The sequence below is a fragment of the Pelobates fuscus genome, chromosome 11, assembly GCF_036172605.1.
Source record: "Pelobates fuscus isolate aPelFus1 chromosome 11, aPelFus1.pri, whole genome shotgun sequence".
NCBI classification, from domain to species: Eukaryota; Metazoa; Chordata; class Amphibia; order Anura; family Pelobatidae; genus Pelobates; species Pelobates fuscus.
The window spans coordinates 125,537,496-125,556,142 of NC_086327.1; the positions used below are offsets into that span (position 1 = coordinate 125,537,496).

Here is an 18,647-nt window from a genome sequence, read left to right on the forward strand (position 1 = left end):
GCACACAATACAATCTGTCTTGCATATATTTATGTACACGAATGAATATTAGCATGGTTATTTATCTTCGTATGCTTTATCCAATTATAATTTCCTGTTAGTTTTTGTGACAATACACAAAGTACATTAATTTCCCTGTTCTTTCAATACCCCCAGGAACAATTTATACAATTCTAATCCTGGATTCGACTGGGGCAAATTCCGAAATCTAGCGGAGGAAATATGGCTTTCCTCAAGACCTTATTTTGTGTTCTTGTACCAGTTCCAAGAGCCAGGAGTTTATGTCTTTAAGCTAAGTAGTAACCATTACAAAAAAATGGTAAGTACATTGTAGATGATCCCGCTGCTAACCTATGTCTTTTGCTCCCCATGTGAGTTGCCAAATTCAATATTTGTTCAGGAAAGAATGGCAGAACATAATTCAACAAGTAAACTTGAACATTTTGTTGAGGTTCTCCAATGGTCGGCAATCTGCAATGTGTTCAGCAGTCTGCAATTTGGCCAAAATTCAGTTGGGAAACCTAAATCCAGCTGCATTGGACACCTTGCCACCACAAAGATTAATTGTGTGGTGCAACATTAAAAAAAAAAAGTAATAATAATGAAACAAGTCTGTGGGGGTCATTTTGACCCCCAACTAGTACAAGGGGGGTTTTAAACAGCCAGTGGCTGATCACAGTAATAACACACTAGTCAATAGTAACATACAGGGATGACCTGGTACCAGTCCTCCCTGTTCTTCCACCCATGGACATTGTTTTTTTTTTTTTTTTTTTTAATATTAATAGAGTCCCTCTCCAGCCTCCACCCATGGGCGATGGATGGAGGTTCTAATAATATTTCTGGGAGGGGGGCTAATGTCTGCCATTGTCCAATCCCTCAAAACAATTCTGTCTATAGCCCCTCAGTTGGCTAGGGTACCCAAGACCCTAGGCCAGGGATAGGCAACCTTCGTTACCCCAGATGTTGTGGACTACCTCTCCCTTGATGCTTTGCCAGCATTATAACTACAAAAGCATTATGGGAGATGTAGTTCGAAACATCTAGAGTGCTGAAGGCTGCCTACCCCTGCCCTAATTAAAAGTAACCTGCCTACTACCCCTCACAGTACTAATTGTAGAAAGAAAAATAAATCGCTGTAAAAAAATGATACCATCAGACACCTTTTTTCTACAAAAAAAGCCAAATGAAAAAAAACAAAGTCCCATCGCAACTAAACTAAACAATGCATTACAATTTTAATAAATAAAAATAAAAAGGTACAAATAGAAAAGAAAAAAAATACACCAGAAAAAAAAACCCACAGCATTAAAAATAGATCCTTTCTTTTATCTCCTTTTTTTCATGTGATCTATTAACGGTAAAAGACAGCAGATCTGGCAATATTATCTTCCCATCCACTTACACCTGCCGGCCGACTGATCTATTTACTAATAATGTTACATATGGATTACGGCAACTATGGTTTAACTGATCGCTCTGTCTTCCACCTGTCCATTTATTTACACTTCTAAAAAATGTATGTTTTTCTCACCTGCTCTTCATCTTACTTTTCAGGCTTCATCTTACTATTATGGCTTTATTTTCACCTCCAGAATAAAATTTAAAGTTGGGTCCCAAATTGATCAATTCCTTAATAACAATGTACCTGCTCTCTCAATGTTTTTACTAATAATAAGAAAAATAAAAAAAATACTCTAGATTGTAAGCAATCAGTCAGCAGTTACTGTCACTTTTATGTTTGTTATTAATTAAAAGTGATGCTGGTGAGCTGAAAACTGATGTGAAAATTAAAGGGACTCTCCAGGAACCAATACAAATTTAACATTTGATTTTGGCCTTGTTAATATTCTGTCATTTTCACACATGTATTAGTCCCTTGAGTATCCTTTTAAGGCAATATATCTAAACGTGAAAATTCATCTGATATTTGCTCCAACTCCAGTATTTTGGTTTATATTACACAGGTCAGCAGTCAACTTACCATTTGATGAATAAACTACTTACATAATATAATGAAGGGTTGTGTTGGATTGTTGATCCAAGGAGACATCTGACTGCTATTTTGGGGTCAAGAAGGAATTTTTTCCTAGTTTGTTGCAAAATTGGAAACGCTTCAGACTAGGTTTTTTTCCTTCTTTTGGATCAACAGCAAAAACATATGTGAGGAAGGCTGAACATGATGGACACAAGTCTCTTTTCAGCTATGTAACTATGTAACTATGTAACTATATTGTAGAAACCCTACAACAGTATACAGCATAACCATTTCAGGCCAGTTTATATTCAATCCCAGAATGCTACAGAGTATCTTTGCCCACCAAAGGAGTGAACTGCAGTTTAAATCGCAGGTAACCATAACATTGCACTAATTGTTCACTCATATCTCCTTAAAATTCTGAAATTATTCTAAACACATGATAAAATAAAGTTAAACACTTGCGTGTTCATCAATAGTTTCGTTTTTCCATCACGATTGTAATCTGCTATTGTTTTGTCTCTTCACGTTGCAACAGATATTACATTCATCAGATAACATAATCTTTAATTTATATCTCAACCCACATATTTTTCCCAGTGTTCATAATGAAAACATTTATTTTCTAGTATCTAAGAGTCATGGTAAGAGGAGGGCAATGTTATGAAGATGGTCCGTTTTTTCCTACGGCCCCTAGATATGTCGTCCGTAACGGAATTGCAAAGACTCCTCAGCTTCTTTTAAAGCCGGATTGGCCAGCCATTACTGGGATTGTAACAAGCCTTCTGTTAATTTTAATAACCTGCATCTTACTTCTTGTAAGTTAAATTTCAGTTTTTTTAGTAACATTAATTATAAATTTATAAAACTGTTATATTTGTCAGTAATGATTTCATGTAGGGCACTGTTTTGACACTGTTTATATTTGCTGGGGGTTAGTACAGAACAGAATACAGTTTACTGATGGAAGTTCTGATTTGGAACACTGCGCTAAATACTGACAGCTGTCCAGGGTTCAACCACTGCCAGAAGCCATAGATAGCACTTTTACCTGCTGCTTGGGTAAAATGACTTTTCACATAAAACTTGGGGAGCGTTGGTTATTAAACGAATATCGTGAGTTCTTTGACAGTAATCCCATAAAACTAAACAGAATTTATAAATTATTATACACTATGTGCAAGGTGTGTCATGATAAAATGTAGTATTGTGGATGATTCTGAAGATGTAGCACTTTAATAATACGATGATACTATGAATATCTTGTGTTTGCCAGGTTTGGTTTAAAGACTTGGGCTGGACTCAGAAGACTGCAGGTTTTCCAAAGTTCAGAAAACGTCATCTCAAATATAACTTTAATAGCTATTCATCCAAAGGGGCTGCTGTGTCAACAGTGAAGAAACTTCATCCGAAAACGAGGATCAAAACTCATGCTGATAAAAAGTGGGATGAGTCTGATAAAAAGAAATGTCGTAGTAAGTAGCATTAACGATTATTTTCTTCATTCTTTACAGTCAATGTGTGGGATGTCAGTCTCAATGAAGGAAAATGGCCAGAATGGATTAGAGTATATATGCATGCCCTGGCTGTCACCCTCCTCATGCACCATTAAAGGGACATTATAATCACTACAGCTTGGTGCAGTGGTTATGGTGCAACAAGTCTGTTTGGGAGAGAATGCATGCCTTACTTTCTATACTTATGGACTCATTTTAGAAAAAATGCGATTTAACATTGATTTTAAACAGTTGCAGCTTCTTGAGAAAAGAGATCTGATTCTGAGGTCGAGAAGGAATTTTTTCCCAGTTTGTTGAAAAATTGGAAAGCGCTTCAAACTAAAAACTAATGCACATGAAAGCCATTTTAGTTTAACCCCTTAAGGACATATGACATGTGTGACATGTCATGATTCCCTTTTATTCCAGAAGTTTGGTCCTTAAGGGGTTAAAGGGAAATTATAGTGCTTAGAATACAAAGTAGTATTCCTAGCACTATAGTACCCTATAGTGCCCCCTTGCGTCTGTCCCCCGACCCTGCAATGCAGAAACCCTTCTGTCACTTACCAGAATCTAGCACCGATGTCCCTTGGCTCCGGGTCAGGCTCCACCCCCATGTGCATGCGCTGCAAGCACCAGGCTAGCTTTAGGGCTACCCCAAAGGAAAGCATTGAATCAATGCTTTCCTATAGGGTTTTAGCTGACACTGGATGTCCTGGATATCCTCAGTGAGGATGTTCAGCATTAGTTAGGTGTGCAGAAGTCACATAATAACACAGACGTACCTCTAGTGGCTGTCTACCAGACCTTGCAATGTAATTAATGCAGATTATCAATTAGAGAATTATAATTGCAAGATTAAAGGGACAGGGGCACTTCGGGTGCTTACAGTGTCCGTTAGTGAAGTGGTTTGTGTGCCCAATTTGTTTATGAAGAACTAACTACACCACTCCTTGCTGTGTCTCACCCAGTCTCCATACAGACTTCTTGAAAAGAAACATTCATTCTTAGCAGAGTTTGTTTACTTTAGAAGTTTTTACATCCTGCTATTTTAATTGCTAGTGCAAAGCAAGCTCCTGCATGAGATTGGATAAAGTTAGATAAAGAAAGAAGAATTCAAAACAATAAGTCTTCTAAGCCTTTAGACTTGTCTACACTTCTAAAAAAAAACCTATTCCAGCGCATTTGAGCATTTAATTTTTCACCATATATTTTGAAAAACATCCAGTATTTAATTAACTTTATTTAATTTAATTTTTTTTACTAAAATCCATTTCCACTTAAGATTTATGGCTTGCAAATTTTAGTCTGTCCACAGCCAAGGATGAATAAGAAAGTTAGTGCTGGGCAAAACGTTTAGCGGCAGAGCTTGCAGGAAAGAATTTTAAGAGTATATAAAAAAAAAATGGAAAAAAAATTCAATTTTTTTATTTGAACAGTTTTGTTCATGCTCATTAAAATTGGATTTTTTTTTTACCTAGATGTCCCCTTTAATAATACCATTAGTGTGCTATTTATAGTAATGTGTCAGCAGGTACACTGTTACACTGTTACACTCAATGTTATAATGATGCAAGGTACCGCAGTCTAAGCCATGATAAAGGCTTAGGGTAGTTAGTGTTGGGAGGTCTTAGGGTTTGTGATATTTAGATCTGGGAGAATTTAGGATAAGAGAAGATTAAGATTAAGCTGGGCTCGGAATTAGGGAATAACTGTCTCCCTATGATTTCCAACAAGACCTTTCCATAAGATTAAGATTATGACCCAACAGTTTCCATTTTTACCCCAAACTAAAATTCTAACTTATTATGTCTCCAAAGTAGTTGGGTTAGACTGCTATACAGGTACGTATTCAGAAAATTTCCCAAATAGTTTGTTTAATATTATTTTCTCTTATTTTATGGAATGTATATTGCTTAGCTCTGCAGCCTCCGTCACAACAATTAGATAATCTGTCTAATCTGTAATAGACATAAAAATATTTAATGGTTGTAGCAGTTTAGCAGAACATTGCCTTGTCAATCCTTTTAATTATACAATCAAAACTTAAACTGTATTGATGTTTAAGGTGTTAAAATTAATTAAAATGGAAAGGTTGGAAGATGTTTACAGCAAACGTCCATGTGTTCTCCTCTAGATGACAGCTTATTCATGTTTGTAAATCTAATAGACTTCCCAAAAACTGAAATTTAAAGGGCATTTTCAGATGTGTGCTATCTTGTGACTTTCGCAAACAACCGTGTTTTGTCCTCTTTTAGGTTTCCTTGTGAATGATGAATTTTGGGACTATGATCAGCAGGTTGACATGGAATGTTTCAACACACACGTATTCTATGATATTTTATTAAAGCAATCTCTTCTAGTCACAGCTAAACTTGGCCATCTAAAAGAAGAAGTAAGTGAGTTACTTTGTTTATATTAGATTGATTCCAGGTGTACCTCCCACTACCTTATTCTTTAAAGGACCTCTATAGTTCCAGGAAAACAAACTTGTTTTCTTGGCACTATGTAGTCCTTAGGTCCCCTCTCTCCTTAGGTCACCCTCATGGCTCCCTCCCGCTGGGCTGAAGGGGTTAAAACCCCTTCTGCCACTTACCTTTCTCCCGCTTCGGGCTCCCTCTGCGCTGGTGACCTCTCCTCCTCCTGCCGACAAGAGCTGCATGCACATTCAAACAGCCCATAGGAAAGCATTACTCAATGCTTTGCTATGGACGTCCAGCATCTTCTCACTGTGATTTTTACAGTGAGAATCTCGGAAGCGGCCTCTAGCGGTTGTCAGTGAGACAGCCACTAGAGGCCGGATTAACCCTCAATGTAAACATAGAAGTGTCTCTGAAACTGCTATGTTTTCAGTTGCAGGGTTAAAACTAGAGGGACCTGGCACCTAGACCACTTCATTGAGCTGAAGTGGTCTGGGTGCCTATAGTGGTCCTTTAAATAAAAAATCTTGCATGGAAGAAAAGAAGCATCTGAATATAAGGCATCTATCATTAGACTTGTATGCTACCAGTCATGAGCCTTCTAATGAATCCCATGGACATTACACACAGATCAACTGGGACTTAAACAAGAATTTGTGGTAGCAGACTGCAGGCACTATAACATCTTCAATAAAATGAAGTTGTTAACGTGCTTACAGTGTCTGTTTAGATTTATGGATGTCTGTATGACTAAATATTTCAAAATATATTCTTATTCAACTAAGTATTGATTAAACTAATAGCAGTTTAAACAAGACCACATTGTGAGACCTAATAGAGGGGTGCAGAAATATGTTGATTAAATACGTCTTTGGGAAGTTAGAAACAGAAAATGAAAACAACGATTTTCCAAGTCATTTTGTTACCAGTGATAACAATGAACATGCTATGTTTTGCCTTTTAGGTAAAGATTTACTATGATAAACTTGTACATGAAGTGAGCACTCTGAAAGACGTTTTTGCGAAATGTCTAAGTATTTCTTACAAACAGAAGCGTTACAGCAGTTCCATATTAGAAAGCTACAAAAGAAAAAAGAAAGAGGTACTATGTTACCGAAGTATTTTCTTATATCTGTGACTTCCAAAGACACCTACTTTGTAACACATCGTCAGTAGTGCACATGATACTTTAAAAAATAGGTTTCCGTAGAGGATTTTGCTAAATTATTCTCCATTCATCTTGAAAAATGACGCTATTAAATGGGAACACTAATTACCATAACCACTATAGATCAGTGTAGTGGATATAGCGCACAGAGGATATGCTGCTCGTCCTACAGTTGTTTGCCAAAAAAAATAGGTTTTCCCTGGTACCTACAACCCGCAGCCTCTCCACCATCATTGATCATTTGGAATTACCAATATGAATTTTGTCCAAATTGGATGGTGTGGTGGGTGAGTTATTGCAGTGCATTCAGGCTATCACTGACATCCAGGTTGGGTGAAATTATTAATTACAGTGCGGAAGTGTGAGTTTCACATTTCCAATACAGCTGCAGAGAGGCACTGGGAAAACCTTAGTTCTTGTCAAACTACTCACAAAAAGGTTTGCCAACAAATCATGGCATGGAACTCATAACCTCTTTGCACCATGGGCACTACATTGATCTGTACTGTTTTTAATGTGTTTTAATCACATCTCAGCAATGTACAAAGGAGAGTTTCTGTTGTCCTTTAAATTCAACAGTCACTGACAACTGGCTGTTATGCGCACTCCAATTTAACCCTCTAATATGCTTTATAGACACATATTATCATCATCATTCTTCTGTCACCACAACCCTTAGTAAATATACCATGTCTGGTGACAGATCTCCATGACATCTTGAAATACATGTATTTTAGTTAAGTTATAAATATGAACTCATTAATTAGGTGCTTATAGCAGAGTAGCTTTGGGTGTAATGCAGTCCTTCACTATATATTTACTGGAAACAAATATCTGGTAGATACAATAGAAGATACATTTATTGCATGAATTGGTTCATTTCTGTCATTATTTTATTGTGGATTGATTAAAGGAGCACTATTCTGTCAGAAATAGAAACATGTATTCCTTACACTATTGCTATTTAGTCCCCTGGCATCCCCTTAAATAGGTGATATACTTACCTTTCTCCAGCTTAATACAGATTTGGTTGTGGCTGGTCCTACCCATGCTCCACCCCCTTGGCTGAGAGCATCAGTCTTGATGATCTCAGCCAATCCAATGCTTTCCCACAGGAGGCTATTGCACATGTGCAGCAAAACGCTGCTCTGCACCAATCTGCAACCCCTCATAAAGATGCATTAACTCAATGCATCTCTATGGGGAAAGTTCTGGGCCTCCATACGGAGTGACTGCTACTGGAGATGTCCCTAGGCAGTAACATAAACACTACATTTTCTATGAAAACATGACAATGCCTGCAGGGACATGCTATAGATACAAGAACAGCCACCTAAGCTGTAGTTGTTCTGGTGACTATATTGTCCCTTGAAGGTCACCATCTAATACAAAATATGCCTTAAAAAAAGGAAATAGTTCAATGTTGAATGGCTGTAAAAAGGTATAGCTTGTATGCATGATATGGTTTGTATTATTTAGTAATAATAATGATTATTTGGCATTTGTTAATGATAACATATTTTTCAGCACTGTATACTCTACGAGTATAATACATAATGATCCCTGAAGGAATACTTCAAGTACCATAATCACTATCACTAAAGGACACTTGTGGGAACATAACGACCGCAGTGAGCTGTAGTGATTATGGTGCTTAGCGTGATCCTTTAATAGTCAATATTCCACTGATAAAGGGTGCAGAATTTACATCCAGATTATTCATTATATTTGAACTTGTTTTCTTATTCTGTGCTTCAGGCTGAACTGGAAATCGCAAAGAGAAAGCTGTTGGCAGCGGAATACGAGGAGATTCTAAATAAGCAGCTGGGCAATTTAGAGCAGGATTCGAAGAGTTTGGAAGATCATTGCGTTGTTTTTAATGGCGCTCTGAGAGAATGTCTGAGATTGCTTGAGATGCTGAAAACAAAAAACAGTATCGGAGAGTCTGCCAGCAAGCTCTGTGTATATAATAGCCAATCGTGAGTGTTTAATTGGAATAGCTTTTTCCAGCATTCTGCTAATGTATTTAAAGACGCGGCCAAGCACTTAACTTTGTACTTTGACATTTCTTTCACTGACATTTTAAAAAAGCTTGTAAGAACACAAATACAGAAATACTAAAACAGAGAATAAACACAACAGACAAGAATTAACAGAGTAAGACGTGGGATTGGGGACGGGGAAGAAGGATAGCAGAAAATGAATAAGCAGAGAAGGATAAAAATATCAATTTACTAATCTATAACTATATTATAGCAAGTCATAGCTTTTTATGGAACAGCTATAGACCTCACTGCATATTTGTACATTAACAATAATATTAATAATAACAAAGTGTTTAACCAGGAAAGGTACATTCAGATTACTCTGGTTTCTAAGTTTATATTATATATAATTCAGCAGATGTAGAAGAATTATCAAGTTTAGGCATCGCATTAATTGCTTACAGCATCCCTGTACTTCACATGCGTCTCCAAGATCTCTGCTTCCTCTGGTCAGTCATTAGTACACCTGTTTTGTTTTTTTATACATTGGTAGGAAAATAAAAATAAAACGCCAATCACATAACGACTACTCTCTATACTGCAGGCATTGGACATGTGAGGGATACTGTGATAGGATTTCAAATAAACCAAAGACACGGGTAATGCTACTGGGAAAGGATAGGGAGATACTGAAAAAATGCAGAATAGTGATAACTATAAGGACAGAATAATATAATAAAATAGAGAGGATGGGGGAAATGTGCAGGAAATACTTTAAGGGGCACTTTGTTTCACTTTTCCTTTTCTTATGCCCCTTGTATTTGAATGATTATATTCCCTACCTTGCTACTGGCCTTTATTTATATTTATTATGTTTTTTATCCACTTCCTGGATCTCAGTATCTGGGAGCAGCCATTTTGTTCCCCTCTGTCCATGATGTCTGCCGTTTGCCCTTCTGTGCGATTTATTTTTTAACTGACGGATTGTGGGTAAATTAGTTTAGCAACTGAAATGAAACTTTGCTTGAGCTCAGCCAAGTGTCAAAAAATGGCAAAGACAATGTTCCCTATTAAAAAAGTACATCTTACGTTTTTGTTTTTTTTAATCTGTAACTGAAACAAACTATAATATATTTAAAAATAAAGAAATAAAACCAGGACTCAAGGACAGAAAATTAATTGTTTAAAAATAAAACCTGCAAAGTGACAGCTCCCCCTTAAATATTGGGTACCATTGATGATTAGAAGATAAATGTATGGCATGCGGATTTAGAATAATGGGGAATTAGAGTGGGGACATGGCTTGTGTTATAGAAGCATGGGTGAAGAAGTGAAGGTGTGTATGTTTGAGAGATAGAAGATGAATGAGACGATGATACGGAATTTCCACTATAGAAAATATATTTTGATAACAATTTTTGCAAGGTTAAATGTTGCTAGAGCCTGAGGAATTCAATGTTTATTTTAGAGAGTAATATACCATTTCAGAACCATAAAACAGGCTCAGATACCGTGATATTACTGTGTTTACACTATTTTCCTATATTTACTGAAACATGATTCGTTTACTTATTTCAGACTCATGTTACAGCTAGAAGATGCATGCAGCAGAATGCATACAGCGGTGATGAAGGAGTGTGAGAGGCTCAAAGCGTGGGGTGTTCTGGGTGAAGGAACAGGCGCCTACCTTATTAACAAGGACAGAACATGCGCTCTTACCAAAAGGGATCTTATAGGTAATATTATGTATGTCTTTATTTTTAACCAGTAACAGATTATTGAAGTTAAATAAAGAGACACGAAGCAGAGAGCTATTGGTGACAAAACCATAACGAAATATAAAGAAATCCTAACAACAACTTAATCTGGACACAAGCCCTAGTTGTCATAAGATTTGTACATTGCGAGACAATTCAGTTTGGCCAAACCTTTTTTTTCTGAAATATTTTTTTCCTTATGGGCGAATTACAGCTGTGCGTCGGTTCAACTGAGCAGAATTTCCATACCGAAAAACTGATTCGGGAAATGTAAAAATGCAAAAATGAACCAATCAGTGTACTGCAAAACATATACATAATAACACAATATAAATATTATGCATATATTTTGCAGTATATTGAAATAAAGACATATCAGTGATTGTGAAAATATAGTAAAACATATTTATTTTTGTTCCTCCTTTTTTCCCTCGATTGCTCACTCTTGCTTTGTGAATAAAGACAACATTTCGTAACAGTCCCCTAGCCATGAATCATCTTTTTTCTATCATTCTGTTTCACTTGGTTTGTGATTCAGATAAATGTTGTCTCTGAGTTTGGGAATTCAAATGATTACAGCAAAATGTAATCCGTGGAAAAGTTGTATTTGTTTGACTCTTATGATGGCCTAAGAAGGACATGAGATCAATTTTTAAAGGCAATTCTGTCTCTTCTGAGTATTTTATAACGATAAAATCTTTATGAAATACTCATACTGACTGAGCAATCAATTCATATAAAACAATCTAAGAACTAAGAAATAAAATCTTAGCTGGACAAAACTTTCGAAAAGGGTGAGCTTCCACCATCAAGTTTTGTCGCTATCGCTAGTGGAGGCTGTGAGATGAGGCCCCTTCTCAAACATCGAGGACCTTTTAAGGTGAGTCAAACGGGATACTAAAGGATTAAGCACCAGTGAGAAACATGGAGAACTTCAAGTAACTATATCTTCCTTTCACTTCTCCTGCCAACTACCATACATCATCAGGCATTTTGTCTTCCCTCTTATTATTTTGATAAACACTGCTTTAAGCTCTTATATCTGTCTCATTTAAAAAATGACTGAATGATAGATTAAACAAACATGCATTTGTGTTTGTATCATTTATATGCACGGTTCTGACAGATTATGTGGTATTATACATTTTCACCTTATTTTGATGTTTATGGTTTTTATTTTTTTTTATGTTTTTTGTTGTATCTATTGCAGCGTTAGATGGCTCGGTACGGGACGGCAATCTTGTAAGTGTGAATAGCACACATGGGCTTCTAAGTCCAGCTTCACATTCTGTTATGCTTCTATCCAGTCATTATTTAATGCCAGCTCCAGATGACTATTTTGTGCACAGTGAAACTGGCAAAGTCCTTCCAATTGCTGGGAATGTTGTGTATGATCCCACTACCTCCCAGCTAATTACTACTGTGGACTCAGCGTTCGGTAAGTAAAGAAACCATTTAAAAAAAATCAAATAGGTCTTTGGAGCCATTCTCATCAATAGGGTCACTTAGGCTATTGCACTTCAGGAGAAAATGCAAGTACAAGCTTTCATTTTCAATAGCATTAAAAAAAAACAACTATATTTCCCATGTCATCAAAACCAATATTTTCCTCTCTTGAGCACAATTAGACCTCTTTTATAGCTTAATTTAATGTTCTTTCACAGAGGAATGACCTGACATGAATTATTTGGAAAGAGGAATGCACATTTAGATCATTGTTTTATTTGAACCCAACACTAATGTAACTGAGGTCAATGTTAATAAAACTAACAAGATTGCCAAGTCTATTTGGGTTTATAAATAAATCATTGTACACAATAATCCTTGTATTTAAACCTCGTTTAGCCCAGAGTGCTGAAACATTTATTTTGATGCAATCTACGTATCAAACATTATCTTTGATTTAATGTATTTATGTATATATCGAAAGAAAAAAGAATAAAAGAAAGGGCTGCGCCAAAGAAAGTCAATAGTCCAAATAAAAAAGAGTCTTATCTAAAAGTGGACTTATGGGAGACGCAGAGTTTGTAGGTATTTGGTCAGGACTGGTATCCTCGCTGTTCTCCTTCTTGTAAATTCACTTGTATGTAGGAAGTATAATAACGTATCTAATAAGTGGGGTCGTTGTTTTATGGCCAATTCATGTGTTTTATTCTCAGCAATTAAAATATGTCCTATAATTATTTTGTCGATTTTATTTATGGAGCGAGGAAACTTTTTAAACAAGCCTAATTCTGAAGTAAAATAAATAAAAGATAGGTTAATGTTTTGAATGAATGCAAATATATTTCTCCAAAATGCTTTTAATTTGGATACTCATTCATTTCATTTGACTTTTCTTCTTTTTCATTTATTCTCTGGTCTTATTCTTACACTACTACTGGCATGCCCAAACTAAGGTCTGGTCCCTTTTTTATTTATCTGTTGGCTCCTTTATTTAGTTAATTAAAGGAACACTATAGGGTCAGGAACACAAACATGCCCCCATAGCCCTGTTAGAAAAGGTGAAAACTTTCCTTATTTCTAGCGCAGCGCGGGTCAGCGCTACACTCCTGTGCAGCACTGCGCCAGGAAGCACCTCCAGTGGCCATCTGAGGAGTGGCCCCTTGGAGGTGTACCTATGGAAAGACAGTGTGAAAATGCCTGAAGGTAATGATAATACTCACCAGAACAACTATATTAAGCTGTAGTTGTTCTTTTGACTATAGTGTCCCTTTAAATTATGTCATACTCAACTGATCACATATACATTTCTTGAAAGGCTTTGAACTGTACTCGCTTTTTAAAGTAGACATGGACAATTAATTTTGTTCTGAATCAAATTTTTCCTGAATTTGGTGATTCAGCAATTTGGAAGCGTCCAAATTCCAGAATCAACTTAAACCATAAACAAATTAAAATAAATAGATCTCTGAAAAATCTAATCGATAACTCAATTCTCCCAATAATTAATCAAATCAATAACTCACTACATTGATACTTTGTAACTTTGTGACTGACACCTTCTTTCATTCCCCATAGGGAATAATGGGCATTAGTATTTTAGAAATTAGCAACATTTTTCGGATTAATTTTGGTTCACCCAAATCCATATCTGTTTACTTGAGTTTTATGTATTTTATTTATTTATTTGTTTTGTAAATAACAAGGAGAAATTACGACAACAGAAACACTTCTATTCCCATTTATTCCTTATCCCCTGTGTCCGAGATCTGGGCTACCAGTGGAATGCAATCTTCCAAGTATTAATCATCACAAAAAATATGAGGGGCTGATACTAATGTTGGATCATGCATCTGGAATGGAAGTGCCAATTCTTGCTGTAACTATTCATCCACAAACACGGCAATGGATGGCACTGGGGGGTACATATGCCCATCCTCTCACTGGCATGATTTCACCAATTGAAATAGGAGGCCCTATGATTGACCCCAAAACAGGAAAGATTTTTCCGATTCTAGGCATTGAATTGGACAGCAACACAGGTCAGTGGCGTGTATGTTTGTCTTTATGGGTTTTACATGTGTTGTGTTTGTGTGTGACACAGAATTGCTTTACATAACTGTATATACTAAATGTATAAAAAATATTGTAAAATACTGTAAAATCAATTTGTAAGGATTAGGAAAACAGAGACGCACACCACATGTAGAGGAAGAGGTTCTAATAAACCAAAATAAATAACATAACATATAATGGATTTTTTTTTTTTTTTAGAAAAACATAAGTCGATACTGAGATCATTGTGGAAAGTCAGTGCAAAACACACTCATATCACAAATATGTTAAAAGAAAAGATGTTTTGTGTTGCAGTTTATGTTAGGTAGATCAAAACTCCTGTCTAACGGATGTACAAAATTGTACCCAACTTAGGTAAAGCAACTTGTTTTCATAGTTGATACAGCATGAGACAAAAACATAGCATGCAATGTTAAAGAGATAAAAGATAAACGTTAAAGGCACCGTCTAAGCACCAAAATATATTTAGCTTAATAAAGCAGCTTTAGTGTATAGATCAGGGGTAGGCAACCTTTGGCAGTCCAGATGTTGTGGACTACATCTCCCCTGATGCCTTGCCAGCATTATGGTTTTAAGAGCATTATGGGGGATGTAGTCCACAACATCTGGATTGCCCAAGGTTGCTTACTCGTGGGGTGGATCATATCTCTGCAGTCTTAATACTCAATTCTCTGCCATTGAGGGGTTAAACCACTTTTGTTTTTGTTTATGCAGCCCTAGCCACACCTCCCCTGGCTGGGACTCACACAGCCAGCATGAAAAAAAATAATAATTTTCAAACAGATCGTGCAGCACAGTGGCTACTTTATACGTTTTTTGCTCCTGTTCTGTCCATTGGTCTTTAATCACACATGGGAGTCTTCTGCGGGATCTAGCAGGCATCGAACAGAGAAGAAGGCAAGAACTGCTACATTAAACACAATGTGCAAAAAAGTAAAATTGAAAACATTGAGCTCTATTTCAGAATGCTTGTAGTGACGCTGCATACATACAGCCAGGAGAGGTGTTAATAAAACGGAATTACTCCTAATTTAACTCCTAAATGGCAGAAAATTGTCCAGTGAGGCTGCAGGGTTTAATCTACATATCAAAACCACTTAATTCAGCTAAAGTTATTTTGGTGCTTAAAGTGTCGAGTTATCTTTATATGTAATATGCATAAGTAATGTTTGATATCATTATTATGATTCATTGTTAGAGATAATGACTAACATGACATATGACATTAATGTATTTGGCAAGGTTTCATTTCTTCTATTAATATAATTAGCTTTTCAGGAATTTTGTAATGTTATCGTAGAAGTTATTATTGATTTTCCAAAGCAGAGTTCAGTATGAATTTTGTCTGCTCAGTAAATCTGCAGATATAAAATTTCTGGTTCCAAAATGTGAATACTTTTTTTTTTTTTTGCAATATGAATGTATCACTGTTTGAAATCATGTGCAGCAGGTACGATTTCTGGATCTGAGCATCTCTAAAACCCAATACATTTAGGATTGAGTTCTTTAGAGTCAGAACATTTAACTCCTAAATGGCAGAGAATTGAGCAGTGAGACTTAGGAGACATGATCCGTGCACCAAAACTGCTTCATTAAGCTAAAGTTGCTTTCATGCCTATAATGTCCCTTGAAGCATTTTTGGAGATGTGCAAATAATAAAAAATTGCTAATCATTCTGACCCTAAGATTTAGTCGCTTTTGTGATTTATTTTAACATTATTTCCCATACAAGCACAAGTGAAATATGAAATTTGTTCAATAAATTTGGGGGGATTTTCATAAAAAAACAGTATTTCAAAAAATCCTGGAATAATTAATAATCGAGATCAGGAAGGAGGTTCAGGGCTGATAGGAAAACAGGGAATATGACAACAAGGCAGCACACCTATAGAAAAGGGGAATCCCCTCTGAACCCCTTAGAATACAATGGAGAGAAAAGAAGGAATAAGGGTGCGCCTAAAACAAGTGGAAAATAAAATAAAATAGAAAATGTTGAAAAATACTAGAGAGTAATAGCAGCGGTACCTAATAGTCCAAATATAAATAGTCCAAATATACAGGTGGTAGTCCTAGTAGTACATAAAATGGTATGTAAAATGTGTTTTCATCTGTAGTACTTGAATAACAGTACTCAAAATAACCTAGATATATATTTTTTTTCAAAAGTTCTTAATTATTAATTTTACTTTGTTGAATCTCTTTCTTCATAGGTCACGTTATTCCAGTCGGAGGGTTAATGTCTACATCTGGTGAGATTTCTGTGTTTGGAGATGAATTCTGTGAGCCATTGAGTGGGAAAAAAGTCCGACTTCAAGGTGCTGTTTTCAATCAAGGAAAAGTGGTGCCCCATTCTGGAGGTTACCAAGCGCTCTTAGAGTCCAATTTACTGATGGCTGAGATCAATGTGATTGACGCTCTGAAAGCCCTTAAAGACACAATCCCTGGAGATGATTTTATAGTGAAAGATGACTTTGAACAAGTTTACAGAGCTTTGGATAAAGCCATGGAAAATATGAAGAGATCCATTGCAATAAGGCAGCAACACTTAATGTATAGAACGCACAATTTGAAGTGGCAAAAGTCAATGGCTATGGATTTTAAATGCTATGGTGGAAATTTAGGTGAGTGGGCCTTTAAATCCATATATATGGAGTTATTCTACACATTAACCACCCTTATTTTATGGTCAGTTTTGTTTATCATGGTCAATTTCGTACTTTATGCTAATTACAGTAGACGATATAGTTCAATGAACAAAAAATAAAAATAATAAAAAAATAAACACGTGAGAATATTAGTTTATTTTTTACTTATCTGTTTTATATTGTAATTAAAAACTTGCTATTAGCTTCAATATAATAATAATAATAATAATAATAATAATAATAATCTATTTTATTACAATAATTTATATTAAAATCTCAAACACAACTCTTTTATTTCTTTTTTTTGTTTTTTGTTTTGTTGTTCTGACATTTTTTTCTCATTTCCTAGGGCATGGTGTTACTCTACTTTTTAAATTAATTTATAAAGATTGTTTACCGTCTTAAAATGTAATAGCATTTTTATTGTCCACCTCACAGCATTTTTTGATGTAAGGGGTACTTTACCAAATTTGAAAATCAGTATAGTTTACGTTACTGTGTTTATGTGTTATTATCGGATCATGATAATATGACTACTTTAGGCACGTCAGTTCATGAGTTGTTCTTGTTAAAAAAATCAACATTAACGAAGGACGAAAAACAACAATACAAACCGTATTAAGCTGACTACATTACTACATAAAATAATAATATTCATGATCTCAGTTGTTTAATATATAGAGACATACTCATATCCGATATGTTTTGTATATTTGCCATATTGAAGTCAAAGCAATATTTTATCTTAAAAAATGCACCAGGTATGATATTCTATCCCAGGACAGAGCTGTGGCTTCCTGCAGTATTAGGAATGGAAATCCATGACCCCGGACCTTCAGATATAATGGTGCCAATTCTTGGAGTAGAATATGATTTTATTAAAGGCCATTTAATTCCGCTGGCAGGAACAATGGAGGATGCCGAAGGGAAAGGTATAGTTACCATTGATTACAAAATAAATCTGCCATACGTTCAAAACTGTACATGTGTGTGTGTATGCGTGTATCTACAGTACTGTTACTGCATATTTTTATTATAAGTACTTGGACTCCAAAAAAAACACATTTTCGCCCTCCGTCCCAACCTGATGTGTTCTCTTTTTGCTCCAAAAACAAATATCTAAGTGAATATAGGTAACATTTATTTCTACATTTCCTTAAGGACTTATTCCAATCGAATTGGGAGCTAGAACAATTGATCCAATCACAGGTGACAGTGGATCAGTGGTAGGTGCTCAAACCAGCCCATTAACAGGAATTATTATGCCAGTTGTACAGTCAGGCACATCGTCGAAAGGAAAGGATTATTATCTGGTAAGTATTATATTTTGTGGTCAGTACATTCATTTTGCAAATGTTTTCTACGACCAACGTCATTTTGTAAATAGACAAAATATAATGATGCGTTCAGATACAGTGTATCTAAGAAGATATTTTGCTTAGTTCCAAGGGAACACTGCATCCCTAATATTCTGGCCATCCAATAAGGAGATTTACAATAAAAAGACGATTCCAGGGAGACAATGTAATTGTATTTTTAAATTGTAAAATGGTCTAGTGGAAAAGCATTTTAAACTATGCCTTCGATGGCACTATACAATCTGTCGTCCTCACAGCCATACTTACCTCTGGAGGCCAATATTTTCTTCCCCTTCTAGGTCAGCTTGGCTTGTATTAGTA

The 18,647-nt window shown here is 35.8% G+C and overlaps 1 protein-coding gene across 1 annotated transcript in view; it reads left to right on the plus strand.

Moving 5' to 3' along the window:
• Positions 1 to 62: 62 nt before the first annotated feature.
• LOC134576981 (uncharacterized) overlaps positions 63 to 18,647 on the plus strand; it is a 61,188-nt gene continuing 42,603 nt past the window's right edge. The window contains exons 1-12 of the mRNA XM_063435634.1: positions 63 to 330; positions 2,618 to 2,796; positions 3,255 to 3,453; positions 5,733 to 5,869; positions 6,859 to 6,996; positions 8,821 to 9,041; positions 10,626 to 10,783; positions 12,015 to 12,242; positions 13,954 to 14,289; positions 16,534 to 16,944; positions 17,730 to 17,900; positions 18,130 to 18,281. Coding sequence (XP_063291704.1) covers positions 2,620 to 2,796; positions 3,255 to 3,453; positions 5,733 to 5,869; positions 6,859 to 6,996; positions 8,821 to 9,041; positions 10,626 to 10,783; positions 12,015 to 12,242; positions 13,954 to 14,289; positions 16,534 to 16,944; positions 17,730 to 17,900; positions 18,130 to 18,281 — 2,328 coding nt within the window. The 5' untranslated portion in view covers positions 63 to 330; positions 2,618 to 2,619. The remainder of the gene's footprint in view (positions 331 to 2,617; positions 2,797 to 3,254; positions 3,454 to 5,732; positions 5,870 to 6,858; positions 6,997 to 8,820; positions 9,042 to 10,625; positions 10,784 to 12,014; positions 12,243 to 13,953; positions 14,290 to 16,533; positions 16,945 to 17,729; positions 17,901 to 18,129; positions 18,282 to 18,647) is intronic.